The sequence below is a fragment of the Melanostigma gelatinosum genome (genome assembly GCF_949748355.1).
Source record: "Melanostigma gelatinosum genome assembly, chromosome: 21".
In the NCBI taxonomy this organism is placed as follows: Eukaryota; Metazoa; Chordata; class Actinopteri; order Perciformes; family Zoarcidae; genus Melanostigma; species Melanostigma gelatinosum.
Genome location: NC_136654.1, coordinates 9,990,120 through 10,014,036, shown reverse-complemented (window position 1 = coordinate 10,014,036; position 23,917 = coordinate 9,990,120). Strand labels below are relative to the sequence as shown.

Genomic DNA, 23,917 nt, shown 5'->3' with positions numbered 1-23,917 from the left:
TGGTTCCAATCTGTTTTGGCTGTTTGCACATTCGGCAGTAGTAGGCAGCGACCACATTTAAAATGTGTGAGAAGAGATTGTTTCAATAGTCAGACTGTACAGGCATGTAAGACATGATGTAACGTGTGAAAGCATATTTAAAGTAGGATGTAAAAATGAACACAGTGCAAGTCAATAAAATATATAAATAATGGAGAATCAACTCTAAGTTGTAATGAATGTTGTTTTCTGCAAAAAGGAAAACAGGCAGTAAGAGACCCTCCCACTGTGCCCACATGCAGAGTGGAAGTGTTGTTCGGTGGGACATATTTGTGTCCTCGACACCCATCCCACGGCGATGTCGGGGTCAGAGCCATGTCTGTTCCTCCGGTTAAATCCTTAGGACAGGCCTGGCTCCCTTTCAGGGTCTGAGCTCACTGGAATGACACAAGACTGGTGAAAAGTATGTGTGTGTGTGTGGGGGGGGGGGGTTGTGCAGCTTCTGGCGGATTACAATGAATGAATGGTAGCTTGCTCAACAAGATAACATGGCTGGCTTGTACCTAGCAAGGTTGTGCTATTCAAAGAAAACATATCCTCTCCCTGGCCATATTATGGAGTCAAATATTTTGTTGAATGCAATTGTTTGCCTTTCATGTTTTTGACCAAACATTTTTCATGGATTAAAATGAGCAGTTGCTGGCATTCGTTGATTTTCACTTATTATTCATGTTTATGTGAATGTCATAACATAAGATAAGTTATTTTGACGACAGTCTTCTAGGTTGGACATTAGCACCCTCCACTGGCCAAATGTAGGTGAATTTGATCAACCAACAGTCACAGTGGAGAAACAAAGGGGGAATTTAACAAACAACTGAATCGTTCCATGAAAAAGTCAACTCAATCGTCAGGCGCCTACAGAGCAGAGGAGTGCAGCTTCTGGGACACGTCTGGCCTGTGTCTGCTGTGGCTGGTGGAAGAATCAGTGAATTACCAACACTGCCATAAAAGCATGATAAATAGTAAATACTGTAAATATATTTTACATCATGGGAACAGTTCCATTTCCCTCCAATTTCTCACTTATGAGGTTTTAAAGGATTCTTCTTATCATATCACTGTATTACACTCAAGGTATACAACTTTGGTTTATGAGTTGATAAGGGCTGACTGATATCTCATATTTAGTACAGACATTGACTGGGGGTGTATCTACTAACATTGCACCATACAATCTCATACTTTCCACAGGGTAATGTCGGCCATACTACTGCAGTAAGACGGGAAGAACAATAACGTCTTCTTTCAGGACATTTTTAGGAGACAGATTCAGCACATCTGAAAAAGCCTAAATAAAGTGGAAACCATTGGATTGTAAATCCTCAGTCATGGCGCGGCTCTGCCTTGCTGTCCTCTGCCTCATTGCCAGCTCTCCCTGTGCTGCTGCTCCACCAGGAGATGAGCTGCCATCAGTATTCACTGGGTCCGCCAGAAACAAGCTGCTGCTCATCTCCTTCGATGGCTTCCGCTGGGACTATGACCGAGATGTTGAAACCCCTAACCTGGATAAGATGGCTAAGGACGGGGTGAAGGCAGCCTATGTTACTCCACCCTTCCTCACCATTACCAGCCCTTCTCAATTCACAATGCTGTCAGGTAAAAGCAACAGTTTAGTGCTTTACATTTTAAACGGTGGCCAATCTGCCAAGCTCTTTCAACTGCCTCAGAGTTTGGTGTGTAAATGCATAATAACTGATGTCATGCACACATTCTGTATACTCACTGACTGGAGAGATACATTGTCTACTGTTGAACAATTATTGAATTATGTAAAAGATAGTTTACATAAAAAAGGAAGGTTTATCTCCAGAATAGTGGGAACAGGCCCCCACCCCTGAAATCAAAGCTGGGATGGGTGCTCACAAACATATTTGGTTTGGGTGAATTTGATTTTGCAGGCATTCATCAATAATTTAAGGACTAAATGTAAATTGAATGTGGTGTTCTCAGTGTTGGCTTTAACTCAAGCTCAAGATGGGCATTAGAACCTAATTACTGATCGAATGTCCATGGATGACAGGAGCCCCTGATTGCCACTGGGTATTTCGAACACTGTTTACACATAATGGCAAAAATGTTCCATGCTGTAGTAGCATGAGGTAGTGAGTTGGTTTTAAGCGGTTCTAACTTAGTGAGTTGGTCTTTTTTTGGTAGTTTTATATTTCATTCCATCATTTGTCATCAGCCAGAGTCAGACTGTGATGTCATCAGGGAGCTTTTTGCAGAGGACTGGGGTCCTGCAGCCTGTTGACTTATCTTCAACTCTATAGCATTCTGAACTGTTTGTAGACTTTAGCACTAGGTCTGACAAAAACACGTTACAATAATCAAGTTTCCATCATTTCCCTTTATGCCTCTTGGCATGTAGGGCAGCAACAAAAGTCTTCCTCTCCTGTCTGTCCTGGGCGAGTCGCTGGATGGTGCCCCATGAGTGGTTGAGGCTCTGCATCTCCTCCTCCACAGTTCTTCTCCATGTGTTTCTTGTGCGGCCTCTTTTTCTTTTTCCTTCTGGTGTCCAATGTCAGGCTGTTCATGTGATATCAGCAAGATCTTTTCTCAACACATGTCCTATCCATCCCCATCTTCTTCTCATTAGGATGGTCTCCATGCTTTCGTGTTGGCATTTGTCGTACAGTTCTTTATTTGAAATGGTTTGGTCAGAAAATGTTTGGTCTTGATGGTGTACTGCTGTGACCTCCATATGTTATTCAGTACTTTGAAAGCGTTCCTTGCCTTATTGAGACGGTTCTTGATGTCTTTATCTGTGCCCCCGTCATGTCTGACAGTGCTGCCCAAATATGTGAACTCGTCAGTTTTAGGGAGATCTTCTCCGTTAACCTGAATTGGTGAGGGTTGGGAATGTTCAGAGTCATCACTTCTGTTTTCTTTTTGCTGATCTTCAGGCCAATCTTCTGAGCAAAATCACTGAGGCGGGATGTTTTCTCCTGCATGTGTCAATGAGTATGTGAAAGAAGAGAGAGATCATCTGCACAGTCTAGATCTTCAAGTGATGAAAATAGTGTCCATCCAATGCCTCTATTTTGGTCTTCAGTTGTTTGTCTCATTACCCAGTCAATAGTAATGTTGAAGAGCAAAGCTGACATCACACATCCTTGTCTCACACCTGTTTTTACTTGGAATTTTTGGAGACTGTTTCCAACCCTACATGTGAAGTTGGTATAAAAACTTTGGATCACATTAACTATATCTTCAGGGATCCCATAATGCCGCAATATACGCCACATGCTCTCACGATGAATGGAGTCAAATGCTTTTTCAAAGTCAACAAAGTTCATATACAGTTCCCTCTGCCACTCTGTGCACTGCTCTATGATGTTACGTAACGTGAATATGTGATCGTTGCAACTTCTACCCTTTCTGAAACCTGCCTGTTCTTTTCAGAGATGTTGGTCTACAGCATCCGTTATTCGATTCATAATAATCTTTGCCATGATCTTACTTGGTATTGACAGAAGTGTAATTCCACGCCAGTTGTTACAACTGGTGTCGACACCCCTTATATATTTCATGTAGCCCAAAAAGAAGTTTGACCACCAGAGTAAAAGATCAGCCCACGGGTCACCTATTTCCCCTAGTGTAGCTAACTAATACATGAAACATTTTGAACAGATTGCTACGACAGACTTCTATGCAACCCGATCTGTGATACCAAACATGGATGATATTTTTGTCAAACAGCGATAATCCAGTGTCTCATCATTATCATCTGCAGTCACTCGAGACGAGAATGACTGTACTCTGTTGGTTCGTCTACTTGTGAGTCCTCAGATGGCTTTAGAGGCCGAACCATGATCCACATACTTTGGTGTAGTGTGGGCAGTGGTAAGTGGTGGCGTTTGCTGGTATTTAAGCCTTATTCTCTCTCTCCTTATGTTGCGCTCACTTTGTCTCTGCACCATGGCAGAGTTCAGTTTCATGATGAGCAGCTCTTTCGTGCACAGATTTCTTACAAACGCACCAGTCTTGTGCAATGTACTCCCACATGTGTTTATCGTGATGTGGAATTACTTCAGACTGTCCTTGATATTGTCCTTGAAACGTCAGCTGGGAGTGCAGGATCTGTTTGGGGAGATGTGTGCTCGTCATGTTAGCTCCCACTTTTATGGTGGGCTGGGTAGATGGTTGGTTTGGTGGAGGTTGATGTAAGACCTGGGTCTTCTGATGTTTAAGACTAAGCCCGGGGCACTGAATGCCTTGGCAAAGGTGGTCCTCTGTGGAGTGGGCTGCAATGGCATTGTCATGAGCTGTTGCTGACTTTGCTCTTAGACTTAAACCTATTAAGGTTTAAGAGCCTTCCATCATTTGTGTACAGAATTGTGATTGACATGCCGTCAATTAGAGGCCTCAATATTTTTGGTGTACTGTATGGTAGCCGTACCGTGATCTGCTCCACAGAGCCTGGCAGTCTATGACCATGTACAAAGGCTGTTTTTGTTGGCAGCCTTTTTCCTGGAGTTAGCGGGCTTTGAGTATCATGTCGATTTCAGCAGCTCCTGCGCATCCTTTGAGCACAGGGGGTTTAAGCCGCAGAAGATTAGACCATAGAAAGCCTTGGTAGCGCTGAAAAAGCCTCTGGTGTCACCTGAGTTGTCCAGTGTCTGTATTTTCAGAGCTTTTTCTGTCCACCTAGAGTTCTTAAACTCCCTTGTCCTGCTCTGGATGTCCACCTTGGCTTTGGAGTGAGCAACTCTTTTGGCCTCGCAGGTTATATCATTCTGCCGGGCAAAAAAAAAAAAAAGGCTTTCCTTTTCTTGGAGATGAGTTGTTCTATCGCTGTCATTCTCATTAAACCAGGCCTGGTGTTTTCTTGACATGTACCGGTACTTAAGGGTGACTTTACAGGTATCTAGGGTGGTGGTATTGAGCAGGCTCCGTTACTACTTGATGTCATCAGGATATTCCTATTGGAGGTTTTCCCCAAGAGAGGGCTGAAGTCCCCGCTGAGTGCCAGTTTCAACCAGGCTTCTGCCGAAAAAAGGTGTTTGTGATGGTATGGTCATACTTACCAAATTTAAGATTCGAGTATGAGATCTCCAGTGGAGTTGATGTTCCTGATGCCTTTCTTTCCTACAGTGCCCTTCCAGTCGCTGATCCCTGTAATGATTACAAGTATTTGCGCACTGGAACCCAAAAGCACGACACGGAGACACAGTTACAAGTATAGTTCGATTTACTTCTGTTCAGGCAGGGTCAAAACCGGGAGATCGGTCAATCAGGCAAACAAATCCAAAAAGGGGCAGGCAGAGAATCCAAGGTCGAAAACAGGCAGACAGGGTCGGAACAGGCAGATCAGATATTGGAATGAGGATAACGCTGAAGAGCTTGGCAGTAACACACAAGACAGTCTGGCAGGGATCAAGTGCAAGTGAACGAACCTAAATAGTGAGGGACTAATGAGGGAATGGACTGCAGGTGAGATGGGCGTGGAAGACCAGTTGAGGGGAATGAGTGACGACAGGTTGTGAGCGGCAGGACCTGAAACAACAGGAGAGTTAGATAAACAGGCAGGCAGGATGAAAACAATCTAAGATGAAGTAGAATTTGTGACAATCCCAGCCGACCCTGGTGTTGAACTCTCAGAATAATATTGTCCTCCTTAGGGATCCCTGACAGAGTGCAGTTTAAGCAGGCATAGAAGGTCTCTGTACCTTCCTCTTTACTCATCCATATCACCGGGGTTGTAAACGTCAGTCAACGCTTAAAATAAGGTCCTGACTTCCCTGTTAACCCTGGACAAAGATACTAGAAGTAATAGCTGTGGATGCGGGGAGTGGCTCGTAGAGAATGCCTATATACAGATTTGAATGTAAAAACAACAAGAGGCACGTGTAAACACAGAGGACACCAGCGTTAATTTGCACTTAACACTTTACCTTCACACTACTTCTACCACCTGTTTTACCTAAACACAGTGCAATTTACATTTATATGTTCGGCTTCCCCCCCCCCCAGTCATGTCTTCCTGGTGTATATCTATACTGTATATAAATTATAAATGTATGGTTTCATTTATGATTTATTCATGATTTTTCATTCAGTGAACGTTTTCCACAGATAACATAAAATATAAAGAATGTGTTCAGAATGATAAAGAAATGTGTATTATTATATACATTTCAATATATATAGTTATATTACATCTTGTTTGTGTCCTTATCTCTTCACACATTTACCCCGATCGGGCCTCATTGCATGTGTTGGTGTGAAATGCACTATATGGCATGAATATGGCACCACAAGTTAAAAACAAGAAAGTTTGAAAAACAAATATTTTTGCTCACGTGATTACAACCGAGCCATCATCTTCATGACAGCTGAACCAACATCATTTGCTGATCTAGACTGTGAAAACTGCTGAAAAGCTAGTAGGTGGATATTAAGGTATATGGTACATGTTCACTGGCAGTAGGGTGTAGTCATGGTGAAGTCTCAATAAAAACATTCATAGCCTCACAAGGTTCACATTTATTGCAGGACTTCAACCCTGACATCACACAGGCTGTGCTGTAAAGTCATATCTTATCACTATGTAACGTAAGGTTATTGCTCTTTTGACAATTTCTGAGGAGTATCTTAATGTGTTTAATCCTGTTATTTGCTTTCTTGGTCAATTTGCTGCCTCATCTGCTTGTATGCATGTTTTCTGTTTGTCTTCAGATCCAGAGAAGAAAAATCAAATGGAGGTGCTGATTGGCTTGTCAGCACTGATAGGGTTTCTGGTGCTTGTCTTCATCATTACCACATCCTTCAACATGTGGAAAAGGACCGGAGGATAATACATTTGAATATTTATCTAAGATATCGAAGAAGAAAATTAAGAAGAAAAAGGTTTCCATTCATTTAAGAGTATGTGTACTGTAGGCAATGAAAATTTCGTTCTCTATGAGTTAATGTGTCGAAATAATGGAGAATTCCACATCCCAGAGCTGCTTCATAACCAAATGTGGCCCAGTTGTAAGTTAAATCCCTTTATGTAGAACAATCTGGCAAACTCACACCAGCAGATCATTTTTCATTTGTGTTTGCTGTAGCTCAAGCTGATTTTGGCACCGATAAGGAATTCTGTATGTATTGTACATTAGTGTGCAATACTTGCAACTTACTGAGCGATGTTGTTAAATGTGAACATTTACTTGGTAAACTGAAAGACTTTTTAGCATTGGTAGTGTCTAGCAGCTTCCATTACTGAGTATAAAAAGTATTATAGAGCTTTATGGCAGCTTGAAGTGGTAATACACTGTATCGTGTTAATAAAAAATAGTTAATGGGACATTTGGTCGATTCATTCTCTTCAAAGCTCTTCCTGTATCCTTGTTCAATGGTTGAATCTTGTCTTGTTCTTTAACTTAACAAAGACCATAGAAGTGTAAAAAATAGGCTACGTCAAATTGTTCGAAGGGACAAGTATTGGTCCTTGGTTGATTTTCTGTTCTAGGATATCAAGGGATGGGTGTACTGTAAATAAGTACAATAATTCTGTAATTGGTGAAAACAAGTAACATAGTACACATTATGGTCCATTAGTATTTTTGGTTTCTCATTATGTGTGCACAGGGTCTAAAATTAGCACCCGCCACTCGCCAAATGCAACTGTATACATTGGTGATTACAAATGAGAAATTAGGTTAGAATTGGTGGGTTGTTGAATAATATACAAACTCGAATCACTACAACACATAAGTTAATAGATCACGTTTTGATTTGTATTGACTCTGCACACTGGTGGTGGCATGCGACGTCTGAACGCCAATAAATGCGTTGTAGTTCATTGATTGACCGATGCATCAACAGACACCTCTATAAAAGGAAAAGATGGTGTATGTCAGAACCTGTGTGGCTGGGAGATTGGAGACTTCATTTGTTGGGATAGCTGAGGTATGATTTGTTTGAGGCAAGACGACAATAAACAAGTGTCAATTAAATGTCATACTGATAACAAATGAGAAAAGAAGTGATAGTGAAGAGCAGTAAAGTCAGAGTTATGTCATCAGAGAGGAATCAATGATGAAGGTGACCACGGGCAACATTTTCAACTTCATCAAGCGATAGCTTTAGATTAGCTTCACCATGGATCCAGCTATTTGGAGCCATCAGAAAACGAAGACAAAACTTTTTAAATTCGAACCTGTAATTGTATATAAGCCGACGTAACTCTCTCCGCTGTATTATTTTCTGCCTCTGCTACTTTTCAAATATTTCCTACAGAGAAGAATGTGACACACACATGAAATAGAACCCGACCAGCAGGAGACATGCATTTTTCTGTAATTGATGATGTGAGATACGCAGGCCGTTGCCACAGCCTGTTCCATGCATAGCACAGACCAATCGTTAGTTGTTGCAGCCCTACTATTTTCTCTTGCTTAATTATGGTCTGTTAAGGTAGTAACCTCTTCTTGTGTAACAGGTTCAGCATCAGCTGTATTCGTTTTTGCGCTCCTGTGTCATTGCCTCACATTACTAACTGCTTAAATACCATAACATTGCTATTGTAAGCAGAATTATCTCATTTTAGAAGATGGAAATATGCTAATATTGGCATATAAGGTTTACTCAGCCACTGTGACGCAGTGATTCTTTAATGTCACTGATGAAGACAGTGGTAGATATAAAGTGATAGTTTCAACTGTGGCTCACGATAATTAACCCCTGCTGGTCTGTAAACCATTTCATTATAGCATTGGGATCACTAGAATGATTTTGGACCATATTACACACAAAATGCCATGTTCATAGATATAAATAATAGGTTACCTGTGCTGTGCATGCCAGCTATGTGTAAATGATGCATATTGGAGAGGCCAGAGTGTGTGCCAATGCCAAAACAAAGCCTCATCCACTCTTCTCCAAAAAGATCTGATACCACTCGAGGGACAACATTGTGACTTATTATTCATAGATTAATGGCTGACTGAATTACTTCACCAGATACAGGGCCGAAACATGGTTGTAAACAAGGAAACAAGTGTATGCATGTCTTTTGTCTTCAATTTTTGTCAGCATTTCTGTTATTAAAAAAAAAGATATTCCTATTATTGTATGCCGAAACCAGATCCGAATGTAAAAGAAATAGGTATTTGGTGTTTCCTAAAAACACACTTATTGTATTAAAATGATGAATTAATTGATGACAAAATGAAAATAACAATACAGAAAAAGAAAGAAGTATCAATACAAATATCCACTTTTAATATCATACACCAAGGTTGGTTTAAATGTGTGCAACATGGTTCAGTTTTAAATGAGTCCGACTCATTTAATCATAGTGAGTCATTCTGTGACTTAAAGGGCCTTAAGTGTAAATAAATGTAAGTCACTTATAACTCCCTGTCACCATTACACAAGGCACATTGTGATTACATGATCAGATTACCAATGTAAGTGGTGAACCAGGGTCTGTTTTTGGAGCAGAAGATACCACATATGCTTGTTAATGTTGGTGTAAGTGTCTGTTTTCTGTCCCAACTGTTAAATGAACAATGGGACTTGAAGGGCCTGGAGGAGACCAGAACTGGAGCGCATGGGACAAACCTTTGGTAAATATCAAATCAACTAGTACCAGTAGTTATTGTAGAAATAGTTTATTATGTAGTAGTTGACTATAGTACAAGGGCATAGGTTTGGTCTCAGCATTGGTAGGGACACTGCCAAGAAAGGGGGGGCTTAGCCCCAAGGGGAGTGGCATGTTTGCGTCCGTTTTTGGGGCCCATTTGGGGCCGTGGATATCCATTGTTTCAGACAGTTCATAGATTGGTTCAATCAGAAAGAGTGTGATTTTGCTCTGTAGTTTTGCTTGCATTCAGTATATGATAACACAAGAGACAGAATTTCAGGGTCATAGTGAAATTTGACAACACAAATATGAACTTTTGTCAAATAAAGAATATCCGCGTCACTCCCAAATCCTAATTCTTAAAGGGACCGCACACAATGGATGGAGAATGGACCTGACAGTGTCAACTTTATATCGTTAATATGATGATAGGCTATTGGATTGTAATTTGAAGGGTGAGAAAACATACAAACCAGAACGCACACACATATGTAGCATGTTAGAGTTATAAATAACTTGTCCATGTGAGAAACAATAGTTTAATTTAATGACATCACTTTTTTTTTTTAAAGCCAATAATGCCAAATTATTTGGGGGGGGCTGAATAACATTTGAGGGGATCTGAGTGTCTGAGGGAATTAAAATGAACAAAATATTGGTGGGCACAATTGTGTCTTTCCCAAACTTTGGTCGTGACTCGTCCCTATGGACCCTATGCAAACCTACGCCCTTGCTACAGTATGTTGTAAAACAATGGCATAAAATGTCATAGTAGTATGCTGTGAAAATGAAAATATGTCAAATTTAATTCAAAATCGAAGTATGGTATGACATAAACAATCATGTCATAGTGTTTCATGAAAATATAAAAATGTTATAGTATGCCACAGAAACCTAGTGACGTAGTGTGTCGTAAATATAACAGTATAAAGTAAAAGAGTTACTCAAGTGTCATAGTATAATATATATCATTAAAAGATTGATGAAATGGTATGTCACTAAAAACGTCATAGTATAGTGTGTAATAATAAATAATATAGTATGCTATAAAATGTATAGTATGTCATGACAAATGCCACAGTAAAGTATGCCATAGAAATGTCATATAGAAATGTCATATAGAAATAATATAGTATGTTGTAAAAATTTCATTGTGTAGTTTTATAAACATGGTATAGTAAAAAATAGCATTACAAATAAAATAAAAATGTTTATATATGTTTATATAGTATTAATTATATAGTATGTCATTAAAAAAATGTCACAGTATAGTATGTCATAGAAACAGAAAAAATATCATAATATAGTATACCATAATAATGTTGTACAAATGTCATAGTATGATATGCCATGAAGAAAGTGTATAATATAGTATATCATAACAAAATAGTTTACAGTGTGGTATGTAAAATGGCATAGTAAGCATGCAATAAAAAGAATGTCAAGAATTAATTTAAAGAATCATAAAAAGTCAGCATAGTATATGCATTCAAATTGTTAAAAATAATTCGTTTTTTAAAAATAATCATATATGTCATAAAATTGTATGTAATATTACATTAAAATGTAGGATATAAAAAAAGTAATCGTATAGTACGTCATCAATAGTAAAAACATATATATCAAAGCTTATTATGTCATGAAATAGCAAAATGCCATAGTATAATAATTATGGCATTTAAAGAGCGGAGAATGTCGGCTCGGGACACCCTCAAACACAAGCAGACAAACACCGCCATCTTGTGGTTGCACCAGTGTAGTGCCGTTTAAGCGAAACAATGGCAGCGCAGCACGGAAGGAAATTAACACGGTCCTTTTAAACTGGACAAGTTAAACAAGCGGCAAAAGGGAACTGGTAAGTGGTCACTGGTTGAAGAGTTTTAACGTTTTCACTCTGCTTTGTATGTTTCTCTGCAACCACCGCCCACAAGGAGAACGTTACTCCGCTATTTTACCACCGAGATGTGTCAAAGATGAACTCGTTTGTGTTCAAACATCAGGAAGGAAAGGCTACTCTGCGTAGCAGCGATACTGAATATCACGACTAATAGTATTCTGGTTTGCATAAACGGAAACATTTTGGCCTCTGAGGGTGCAGTTTTGCATTCTGGCGCAGTCTGTTTTGATGCCGCGACTGCGAACAAAATGGAGGGTTATAAAGTCGTTGTTAAGTTGTCTGTTGTTTGGTGCGGACCCGCGCAGGGATCAGACTGCGTGTGATTAGGAACTCTTTTTGGCGATGAAGCGGTAGGTAACGATCATCTTTACGTCAGTCCCAAAATGTAACGTTAACGTCATTGTTTAGGCTGTGTGCACAATGAAAGCAGGCTGTTCTGTTGTGAAACGCCCCCCACCTGCCGCCACCACTAAAACATGTAAGTTAACGTTCTGCAGAATATCCGACGGAGGGCCAGGCAACACAACACATGACCGACTCTGGAGATGCAGAATGTGGTCCCGGCACCTCCGGCAGCGGGACCGGGCTGAGTTTCACTGCGGGCCGAGGACTCCCAGGCCGGGTCAGGAGTCTCTCCTCTCCCGCTCAACCTGGAAGACTGACGTCGCTCAGAACCAGGGACCTAACACTAGGGGGAGTCTTCAAAAAAACGAAGGTATTGAACGTCACACCAAAGGGATGAAACATGAGAGGCGTTTCCGTGTGTTCTGTTACAGCATTGCTAGGCTGGACTTCACGTGACCCACATCTTCTACCTCCTCATGCTGACTCTTTAGGACCATGCAATGCAAACCCCCAGAACACACATGTCATGTAATGATTGTATTGAAGCACACAATCCAATACAAGGGCTTTACATACAAGGAATAAAACAAGGAATTCAATTCAATCAATTAAGATGAAAATAAAGTTGAATTTGATTGTGTTTCTGTAATGGTGCCGACAGTTTTAAAGAGTATTAGACTCCCAGCAGACTGTTCAAGGCAGTTAAAGCCATCTTTTTTACTCTGACAAAGATATAGAAATGTTGAAATGTTCTCTGTTTGCACAGCTAAAGGCTCCAAATCCATCCGTGTTCTGCTGGAAGATGCTGCACAGAGAACCCTGTTTCAAGGCCATAATAGTTCAGTTCTGTCATACTGGAAAAAAGGAGAACGTGACGCTGTTTACAGCATGATAGAACACATTTCCTCCTTTCAAAAGGAGGTCAGGGGTCAACTTCAGTTCGAAACCCATCTGATTTAGTAGCTGCTTTACTGCAGGTGTTCATAGGAGGGTCACAATTAAAGAAGGTCACAGTCCTGTAATATTGAAACAGATTGAATCTGGCAGCTAGAAAAGGATTTATAGCACATTAAATGCACCATGTATTTGCATCACCTTTGTTTTGAATCACATTTAAGAAACAATATTAACAATATTTAATATTTCTTCTCTGTTCTATTTCTTTTCCCAAAGAAAACCTTTGAGCCAAACGTCCATGCTGTGAGGAGAAGCAAAGATGAGTGCGTGTCCATCAGTGAGATCATTCCATCCTCTGTTTAGTCATGAAAGCTTGAAGCATTGCACGTTCCCTGCAGTGGGTACCTAGTGTGTGACGATTATAAACATTGTGTCCGATTCTTCCCGAGGTTAAAGGAAGAGATCCACTCGGCTCCAAAAAAGGAGAGAAGACAGAGGGAGGAGAGGAGGAGAGAGAACAGAGGGAGGAGGAGAGAGAGGCCTCAGACGATCCAGTCTCACTCCATCTTTGAGCAGGGCCCTGCCGACACCGTACGCAAAACAGGTGCACAGCTTCTGCTGCTTCTTTATTTTCCTTTTCTAATATCCTTTGCGCACCAGAGGTCCGTCACAGAAGCATTACAGGTGCACTTCCTCCCGTGTCTCTGTTCAGGCTGGCGTGGTGCTACAGACCTGCAGGACTCCACCACCTCCCCTGTGTGCAAACTTTTGAAGAAAGAGAGGAAGGACTCTGAGGAGGAGGAAGATGAGATACTCAATAAACTACAGAGGGATGATGTGAGTATGTCCTGCTAGCTGCTAGATCTTAAAGTATAAATTCACAACTTTTCAAGTCCGTCTTAAAATACTAGTCCAGTGCCCACGTTAACATTTGTCTCGCCCTAACCCTCTGAGGTTTATTTGAGGCCTCAGCAGTCTGAGTGGATATACATATACATATCTGATATACTGATATATCTGATATACTGAGAGAACGGATTAAAAAGATTATGAACCTGTCCTTTAAAGCTGCATTTATTTTCTTGGCCACTTGGGGGCAGCACAACAAGCTGAAAACACAACACGTTACCTGTTGTTACCTCGTGGTTGTTGTGTTGTTCGTAGTTTGTCAATCTATTCATGCAGCAGACGCAGAGCAACATAAGCACTCATTGTGTTCACCTGATGATCGTGAGCCTGTTCTCTCCTTGTAGCTTTGTGACCCCTTCCACATTACAGGACATCATTTGATCCATTGTTCATATCAGAATATTGACTTTAACATCATGTCATGCACTAAAGCAGGGAACCCAGACTGCCTGTCGCCTCACTCTTTTATTCCAGAGTAATTGTTTCTCATTTGACATTAAGAACATTGACATGAACCTTTCAGGAGTTGCACCTGCAACTGACCCGATAATGTCTTTTCCTCAACCTGGAGGACGGAGGAGAAGTTGACGGCTGTGTTCCTGTCTCATGTGTTTGCCAGGAACACAGTCTCAGCTCAACGTTTCTCTGCACAGCGTTAGTTTGTAATGACGGACCCACTGGTGAGTCCAGACCATAATAACTCGTGTTATATGTTGCACCCACAGTTCATAGATGACCCGGGTCTGAGGAACGATGTCAGGCTGAGGCCCATCCAGCTGCCTCTGTGTCAGACACTGACCGCCAGCACAGCATGTGAGAACACCACCTCAGTCTGCTGGGAGCTCACTTCACTCAGGACGGACACTCGTGTCATCGTTTCTAACAGTTTGTGCTGAAGTGTTTGTGGTTGTGATGTCGGCAGGTCCAGAGAACCCCCCTCCGTTCAGACCCCCGGGCCACAGCAGAACAGAGCGGCCCAAACCAGAGCAGCCGTCCGTGGTCGAGCTGCTGCAGGACCTCAGTCTGTCTGGCAGAGAGGAGCTCTTCTTCATGCAGCTCCCTGACAGCATGCCGGGCAGAGAGTCTGCGCAGAAGGTCGACCCCTCTTTGGGATCTTCTGGGGAGAAGGAAGGCAAGCCTGAAGACAAGAGGCCTGCACATCTACAAGCACACGTGAGCTGCCTCGGCAACATGTCTGCTTTCCATCACGTGTGCTTGCATCTATTCCATATTTAGCACATAACATGGACTCATGCCCTTTTGTTGTTTGTGTTATTACCGACCCTCTCGGGAAAACTGTTCTGGTTTTAAACATTTGCTGCTGATCTATTGGCAGAAATGGAATATAATATATGTATTATAACTGCTTCCATCAGTGTGTACCTGCTGAGACTACGACTCCTTGTGTTGTTGTTAGTTTAGAATGAGCGCTTCATATCTACACAGAGAGTCCACAGTATTGCACCTCCATGTTTCTACGGTGGCCCAGAACAGACAGACCAGTCTCTGGAGAGAGACTTTCGTCTGTGGTTTAGTTTGTCACGCTGACGGCCGCTGTAGTTGCAGTACTGCTCTGATCGTAGTGTTCTACCTCTGAGCGAGGCGGCTCTTCTTACCTGCTTGTAGAGGGAGGAGTGAGCAGATCAATGCCACCAGATCCTACACCCTGGTAATACAATGGAGGATGGAGATATGTTTTTGGTACTTGACACTAAACTGCATTGTGTGGCTGGATTCCCAGCTATACTCCCTTCACTACACACCTCGTGGAACGAACCAGCTAAACTAACCTAGCCATCCACCTCATTACTGCCAGTCAGCTGCTGGTGTGAGCCAGTGAGTAACAGGTTGAGTATCTCTGCCTGTCCTCAGGAGGCTGCGGTGAAGGAGGGCTGTCCTGTGCTCTCACAACTCCCAGAGGGGTTTCTGGGTAAACTGCAGATCAGGAAGTCAGGAAAGGTGGAGCTGAAGCTGGGTCACATCGTCATGGACGTCTCTGAGGGAGCGGCATTCTCCTTCCTGCAGGTGCTGCGAGAGTGTGTGTGTGTGTGTGTGTGTGTGTGTGTGTGTGCGTGCGTGCCAGATAATAAGGTCACTGACGTCACTATGAGGATCTGTCAGTCACAGGGTGTTCCTCTCAATCTATTTCTCTTGATAAGAAAGCCTTTACATGGCTTGTCCAGCAACCATTTTACCATCAGCAAAGTATTTTTGTTGTTATTGACAGTCCTGTTATCAGACACACAACAGAAAAATCAAGAACACATCTTCCCAGTACTGTTGAAATGATTTCAGTTCAATCATTATTGTTAAAATAATTAGTATACAGGTAGATCTTTCCTTTTATTTTGTAGGAGGACATATAAGTGAGCCTTTATTGTGAAGAGACTGCAGTGAGCTGCTGATTATAGCTGATAGCTGGTTATAGCTGGTTATAGCTGGTTTGAATACATCACAGCATGTTTCATTAGGATTAACATTTAATCAATACATATTTTGGTGTGAAATGCAGTCTGTCTTTTGTTTATTTCTCTTCCACACTGAACACTTAACTGTTGCATCATCAATCATCATCAGTGGTATGTTTGTAGTAAAACAGCTGCTGACACAGAGGCCATCTCTCCTCTCTGTCTGCAGCAACTGGTGTCGGTGCGTCTGTCTGACGGGCGGACCGGAGACATGATGGTGTTGGGAAACGTCCACCACAAGCTGGTCTTGTCTCCTGACTTCCAGGCTCTACTGAGACAAGCTGCAGCGCAGCAGCAGGGACCCTGATCCCCTCTCACCCCGCAGAGCTCAAAGACTCTTTTAGGATTCCTGATCCACGCCAACAGGTCACCGTGGAGGAGAGGTCCTCTTTAAGGCAGCTATGTACGTTACCCTCAGTAACCTGTTTTATCGTGTTTATGCTTTGATTTCTCTGATGACCACACCAGCGAGAGACCCCCCAGCTCCACACCAGTGAGTGGACGTCCTGGGACAGATCAAGAGGACGATCACATCGACAGGCGACGCCCTCTTTGAACAGAGACTAAGGCCGAAATTCCAGACTTCCGTCCAACAGAACCACCGAGGAGTGCATTTGTTACTTACAGACGCTTTGATAACTCAACTGTGGTACATGTTAGTGTGTCAGTCTGACAGCGAGCTCGCTGTGCTCCTTTATTAACTCCCAGAGACTCACACGCCTCTCAGCACGTGTGTCATGTTATTTGTTCAATAGACAAAATGGTGCAAAGTAAATGTACAGATGATGCACTGATGGCACCATCCTGATGTTGGCTCTACCAGGTACCAGGGTTTGGTCACCACGTGGTAGAACAGCGTCACGGAGGAACCTTCAGCACACAAAGCAAAGCTCTGATTAAAAAACACTGTAATGAAGAGTGCTGTTGCTATTCTAAGCTGGATTTTATATTCTGTTTCTGGTGTCCCGTGTCTGTTTTTAACATGCTTTATTTTATATTTTTGTAACCTTGTGATGGTGTTCTATCTTGGCCAGCGCTCCCTCAGCGGTTGTAATCTCAGAGAATGTCTGGTTTAATACAAATTAAAAACAACTGATGTACTGCTGGGATTTGTAACGTTTGTTGTATTTAGCCATTACTATGAGATGTTTGTCTTGTTTGTCAGTCTGCATTTTGTTACCTCAACATCATTTCACTTCTCACTTCACCCCGTGAGCTTCATAGAGCTACTAAACGGTAGATAGACTACTTGTATATTTCTTTTCTGAGACATCTGTGCGTTCTTCTTAAAATAGAGGCTTTTGTGTGTATTTTTAAGTCCCCACAAAAGGTCCTTTTGTAGAAAGGTGTATGTACATCTTTATTCAGTAAATACACAGTACAAAGAAAAGATGCTGGTAGCTCTACAAACATTCTACAAGCAAAAGTATCCGTCAATACTGAGAGTACGATCTTCATAATCATCCCAAACATGAAGAGCAGAATGATCGGGGACTTTAGGACCATGAACGAGCAGAAGGGAAGGTATGCCACAGAATGAGTTGGATGAAGGGGCGGAGCTATTATCGAGCAGAACAGCTTTAACGGAACAACATGTCGTATAAAGCTCGACGAACGATAAAACTAAATTTGTTTAAAAAAACAAAATGTCAGTAATGTTACTTATGCCATAAAGGACACAAAGCAATGTTTCACAGTGTGAGGTTGTGCTGCAGGAACAGCAGCTATGAGACAAATGATTCAGTCAGGTTGCATTCATGGGAGTCTGTAAACACATGCACGGGCACATGCACTCTGTCCAGCTGAAGGCTGCTGTCATTATAGCTTTAATATAGTCAACAAATCCTGTGAAAATACCAAAAACAAATAAAAAGTATTGGTTGGCCCGTCGGTAGTTTCTGACCCTACTGATAGAGCTCCGTTGGTGTTCAGACCTACTTAAACACATGAATGAGCCGCACTGCTGCGCTTCATGAACACGCGAGTTTATCACTAGAGCACCAGATGTAGAAAGAATCACCAACAAATGAACTACTTCCTCCTGTTGACTAAAACCTACAATGACCAGCTGGCTTAGGAGCTGACTGAGCCTGTGGGGGGCTTCTAAAGATGCGTGCCTTCAGTAGAAGCACTGGGCCTGGGACACACCGTTGGTTTAGGACCTTTCATGGACTTGTTGACAAGGCAAACTAAGAATAAAACCAGACTTCTTTTTGACATTAATACTCTTTATGAAATACCAAAAATAGAAAATGTGTGGATGTTTTTGAGACTGCAACAGTAACCTCTTGTGGTTACACTCGGGGCTATGAAACCTTGCAGACAGTATGGTATAAAGGTCTGACATCATTACATTTCCTCAGGTTTCTCTGGAACTATCCCGCTGTAGAGCGCCACTCGGACGCCTTGTAGCGGTCCTGGTGTCGGGGCTTATCTGGTGTAGTTCTTACTGAACAGATGTGATGATTTATTGTGGATTCATCTTCGTCTGTCTGAATGCTGTAAAAGGGGTTTTCCTGCTGAACCTAGGAAGCGTTCATGACAACTGGGAACTTTGTGGATTTTACATTAGAGGAAAACAACCAAGCAGAGCACCGCCCTGGGGCATCACAACTTCTGTTTCAGTTGTCATGAAAGCTCTTCTTTCCCTTTAGACTCTGGTAGATAACACGTCTTATGTCTTCTTAGTAGTCCTGGCAGTCTTCACAGAGCTACTCTTTGCTGTTGTCCTGCTTGTTTTGGACTTCCCTGTGGCCGTGGCCTTCTTTACCACTTTAGCTTTAGCCTTCTTTGGCCCCGTCTTGGCCGCCAACCTTTTTGCAGCAGGTTTTCTCTTGGTGGACAGGGTCTGCTCTCGGATCAGGTCTTCTCGTCCGATCTCCATCATGTGGTCCTCCCACGACTTCATCTCATTCTTATAGCGAATTTTGTCGTCCTCTGCCAGCTGCACGTAGACCTGCCGTGTGGAACAAACAGAGGAGATCTGGATACGGTACAACACTGGATCTCTTGCTTCACATGCGGTGGCCTTATACCCAGAACAATAAAGACGTGTAATGATCGTTTGGCCAACCTGTTTCTGATGACTGAACAGATTCTTCCAGTCCTCCAACAGTGACTTCATCTTTGCCTGAATCAACCACATTGGCAGAAACATATCAACGACTGTTGTGCTCAGCAATGATCCTTTTTTGCAATACAAGCACATAATCATTTATTCCAGCCGGGGACCTTTGCTGCATGTCCTAGTGTTCTGTCTCCATCAACTGTCCAATAGAGGGAGCTGCTGGAGCAGTTTCCTAAAAACTACTGTCAGACAAATACTCAACACAATAAAATCAAACCTCGATGTAAATTGGCAGCCATGATGCAGTGATACAGTGAAGAGAATATTACATTTACATGAAGTCATATTTGACTCTCTTTTAAGTTGATTTCAGTAGAAACAAGTGTTTTTCTCCCCGTAGAGAAATGTCACTTTAGAATGTCCATGTGTGAAACATTTTGAACAAGAGAAAGTCGGTGAAAACAACAGATTCTGTTAATTTCAGTACAAACTGTAATGCAAGACCAGTCCATGCATCAACATCACTCCCCCTGAATATCTCGTTAAATGTCATGTGATGGAGCTGTGGTTACAGACTAAGGGTGTCACGGATCACAAACCTCACGGTTCGGTTCGGATCACGGTTCGGATCATTTTTCGGATCAACAAAGAAAAGGGGAGGAGACAAATATAACTTTGCTTTCCATTTGTTAATTAAAGAACCGCAAGAACACTTAAAGCAAAGAACTTTGGGCTATAGTCTTACATGAAAACAAAAATATTGAAGATGTCCAATTTGAAACAAAATGAAATAAATAAATAAAAATAAAACATTCAAGAATACTCAATTCTGATATCCTCGTCCTTTCATCAATATTGAAAGAAAGAAACAGCCAGTGAGCTAGCTTCCACTGTTTACACTGAACTGAACTGCTCAGCAACAACTTGGGTCTGTGTTTACTTCCTGTCAGGTTATGCCATTCAAATACACAATAATATTTACCATTACTGTGACATTATTTTCAAAAAGATGAGAATATCTCCATTGTCTGGGGAGAGGGTCGACCTTTCTGTGGTGACTGGGATATTATTGGGCGTGTCTAGCTTCACTCTGATGCTTCTGTCAGCACCTGAACCAGGTGTGTCTGTGTGACTCTCACAGAGGGGGCGTGTCTACAGCACCTGCCCCAGGTGTGTCTGTGTGACTCTCACAGAGGGGGCGTGTCTACAGCACCTGCCCAGGTGTGTGTGTGTGACTCTGACAGAGGGGGCGTGTCTACAGCACCTGCCCCAGGTGTGTGTCTGTGTGACTCTCACAGAGGGGGCGTGTCTACAGCACCTGCCCCAGGTGTGTGTGTGTGACTCTCACAGAGGGGGCGTGTCTACAGCACCTGCCCCAGGTGTGTGTCTGTGTGACTCTCACAGAGGGGGCGTGTCTACAGCACCTGCCCAGGTGTGTGTGTGTCTCTCACAGAGGGGGCGTGTCTACAGCACCTGAACCAGGTGTGTGTGTCTGTGTGACTCTCACAGAGGGGGCGTGTCTACAGCACCTGCCCAGGTGTGTGTGTGTGTGACTCTCACAGAGGGGGCGTGTCTACAGCACCGGACTAAGAATCACTCCGCCGTGGTGAAAGCAGTCTCTGCAGTCTTTTCCTTCTCATAGAGGTCTGGAACAGCTTCACACTGAAGTGGGTGCGTGAGTGGATTTCGTAGCGTGGCTCAAGCATTTTAACCAGATTTAGAAATCCTTTGTTTTCTACACCGGAGTGTCCCCGTCGCTGACAGACGGGATGGTGTCTCTTCATAAGTGTGGACATGCCGATGTTTTGCCGTACGTCTTTCTCTTTAAATAACGCCTACATACCGAACGGATCGATCCGTGACACCACTATTACCGACCTGTGTGGTGGGTCCTCTGGCCTCCACAAAGTGCTCCGACATGAAGATGTTGAACGGAGAGCGAGGACGCTTGGGCTTCCCCAGGTTGGTCAACTCCTGGATCACACACACACACACACACACACACACACACACACACACACACACACACACACACACACACACACACACACACACACACACACACACACACACACACACACACACACACACACGTATTGTTGCACAACAGTAGATGGAATATGGTTTAGTACTCAGATTGTCAGCAAACTCAAACTTCTAGATAGTTTGAATAGCAAGTCTAAGATGCGTTTCCAAGAGCACATACGGTAAATGAAAATCTGTCTGCAAGCTCTAGACAACCTCGTCCTTTCCCTGTTCCACATCTACCGTCTCTCTTACCCTCTTTTTGCGGATGGCCTTCCTTTTGGCCATCCTCTGCCTCTTGTCCAGGGCTTGTTGCTGGACCTGTGCTGGGGTCAGCTGGGCCTGGTAGTGCTGGAAGTCCACCTTAAACTGCTCCCTGGCCTGAAGAGAGGCTTCCTGAAAAGGCTACAAGGGTGACAGAGACCAACCAAAACTTTGGTCACAACAACAGACTGACAAAGCCCATATGTGAAGAGACTGTATGAAAACAGAAGATAGATGAGAGCTGATTTACCACTTGCAGCCATTGCCTTACTACAATGTCTGCACTCAAGGCACAAATAAAAACTTGAATAAAAGGAATTCAGTAAATTGTGTTTAACACGTAAAGTAAAATGTACGTAAAGTAAAATGTACTTGTTTCTGTTCTGGGCTCATGGTTCTCCACTGCTGGGCGATTCTCCTGATGATATCCACTGATTTGATTTCTGAGGGCAACAATTGAAAGATGTTTATTAACAATAGAACTGAAGCATTTGAGTCCTTGAACTCTGACTGATCTAACTCAGCCATGTGCTCTGAAATGACATTTAAATGATTGTAATACGCTTCTTCCACACGGATATCAGAGATGTGCATTAAGCACGGACTCGAGTCATGAAACACATCCTTGTGTGGGTGGTGCCCCATCCCTCACAAGCAATGGTGGCAGGGAGTTCTGGCTTGGCTCGTCTCCGTGACATGACTCGGTTTATTCAAAGGCATTCATTTTTAAGGATACTGTTATTCTACAGCATCATTTGTATTATTATTTCTTATTGAATAAAAATACCTACCCACTGAACAAATACTCGAATATGTGTGTCCAGTCCTAGCTTATAGTACTACGAGCTGGTGTGTCAGAGCGGCTCGTTCATGAAACCAATAAGTTAAGCTGCCATCTAAACGTGATGCAGATATACCTGGGTTGTGTCTGGTTATGACCGGCTGCTGTTGCAGAACATATCTCAGGTAACCATTCAGAGGTCTCTTTGGGGGCCCGCTGGCCTGAGAGGTCAGACATCTCACTGGATGGACGTATGCAGCTGGGAGGACACTGGTACACCTACAGCATGCAGGCACACACACATAATGAATAATGAAGAAAACAAACTCTAGTTCTAGCTTTTACTGTTACATGACATTTGAAAGACTACATAATCAATCAATTACACAAAGATATAATAGTCAGATTAAGTGAAAATGTAAATACATTTTAGTTGCAGCTCTAACCATCACTTTTTGCTCATTCATTTATCTAGCATATCTCTAACAGACCTTCTGTTTTATTCACGTTGAGTGTTGCTTAGTAGTGGACCATCGGTATGTTATAGCTTCAAGTTAAACCCCAGCACAAAAAAGAAAGACAGCACTAAAACTGCTGCACCTGCTAAAGAAAGGCCTTTTTACAGCTCCAACACGTGCATTCCTTTCAGTGTGATGTATCCATTTTGAACCGAGCAGTCTTTTCTATTAACACACAAAGCCGCTACCTTCCTGTTACCGGTAGATACGATCACCCTAAAAGCTCCTCAAACCCAAAGCCCTGCCACCATAATAAAAGGGAATTGTTATTTAAATGACCACGTCAAAACGTGTCTGGTTGTTCAACAATACGAGGATAACCTAACCTAGTTGTCTGAGGGTCATAGAGTAGCGTTATTTCGCACGTCCTGTTTAACGCTCACATTAACCTATCCTAATATTAACGTTAACACATGCTAGGATACCCTTTCCAACCATTTCCGTTTCAGTAAAATCTCATTTCTAATGATAAAAAACGTGCTTACAGTAGGCTATGCGAATTGCAAAGAGGGCCAGCTAATGCTAGCTTGCTAACACAAGTTGAGCTAACGTTAGCTAACACAGTAAAGTAATTTAAGGTTAGCTACCTTGCCAGGCTGCTTGTGCTGGAGAAAACACTGAAGGACTTAGCCAACCAGCTAACGCTTGCTGTCACAAGGCTGAACGGAGCCATGTCGGTGGTAATACACCTTAAAGGACGTTAAACAGAAGAATGCAAGACACACGTATTGTGCCACAGAACCATGCGTTATATATTCACGCATTAGATGTATTTAACAGAAGATGAGCCTCGTCGTCCCCTCCTCCTTGTTGACATGTATGGGCTGCAAAAGGCGCCTTTCGTGTCCCCCGGTGGATTGTGGGAAAAGGTCAAATCACCCAGATGGGCGTGGTTTAGCAGGATGTAGCACGGATGTTACAAACACAGCTTTTTGTTGTTGGACGTCATGTAGTCCATCTAAATGCCAATACATTTTAACACGTTTTACTGTGCATCCACCCAACAAATCGCTTTAAAAAATATATTTTATTTTAAATCTTCTCATTTTGTGTGGGAAGTTGGATATCCCTAAATGTAAAGGAAACACTTGCAGACCATATTCACCCGTCAACCAGGATTTGGTCCTTTA

At 42.5% G+C, this 23,917-nt stretch overlaps 2 protein-coding genes across 2 annotated transcripts; one reads left to right on the top strand and one right to left on the bottom strand.

Moving 5' to 3' along the window:
- The first annotated feature begins 11,380 nt into the window (after positions 1 to 11,380).
- LOC306795160 (DNA-directed RNA polymerase III subunit RPC4) lies at positions 11,381 to 17,233 on the top strand. The gene is made up of 9 exons (XM_079293567.1): positions 11,381 to 11,471; positions 12,011 to 12,228; positions 13,032 to 13,078; positions 13,205 to 13,359; positions 13,468 to 13,592; positions 14,390 to 14,477; positions 14,587 to 14,837; positions 15,537 to 15,689; positions 16,302 to 17,233. The coding sequence occupies exons 2-9, from the start codon at positions 12,043 to 12,045 to the stop codon at positions 16,437 to 16,439; spliced, it is 1,143 nt and encodes a 380-aa protein (XP_079149693.1). The 5' UTR covers positions 11,381 to 11,471; positions 12,011 to 12,042; the 3' UTR covers positions 16,440 to 17,233.
- Positions 17,234 to 17,479: 246 nt separating this feature from the next.
- Positions 17,480 to 23,624, bottom strand: tfam (transcription factor A, mitochondrial). The gene is made up of 7 exons (XM_079293126.1): positions 23,375 to 23,624; positions 22,406 to 22,548; positions 21,861 to 21,931; positions 21,480 to 21,629; positions 21,078 to 21,173; positions 19,206 to 19,262; positions 17,480 to 19,088 (listed from the first exon to the last, which is right to left on the bottom strand). The coding sequence occupies exons 1-7, from the start codon at positions 23,458 to 23,460 to the stop codon at positions 18,807 to 18,809; spliced, it is 885 nt and encodes a 294-aa protein (XP_079149252.1). The 5' UTR covers positions 23,461 to 23,624; the 3' UTR covers positions 17,480 to 18,806.
- Positions 23,625 to 23,917: the final 293 nt, after the last annotated feature.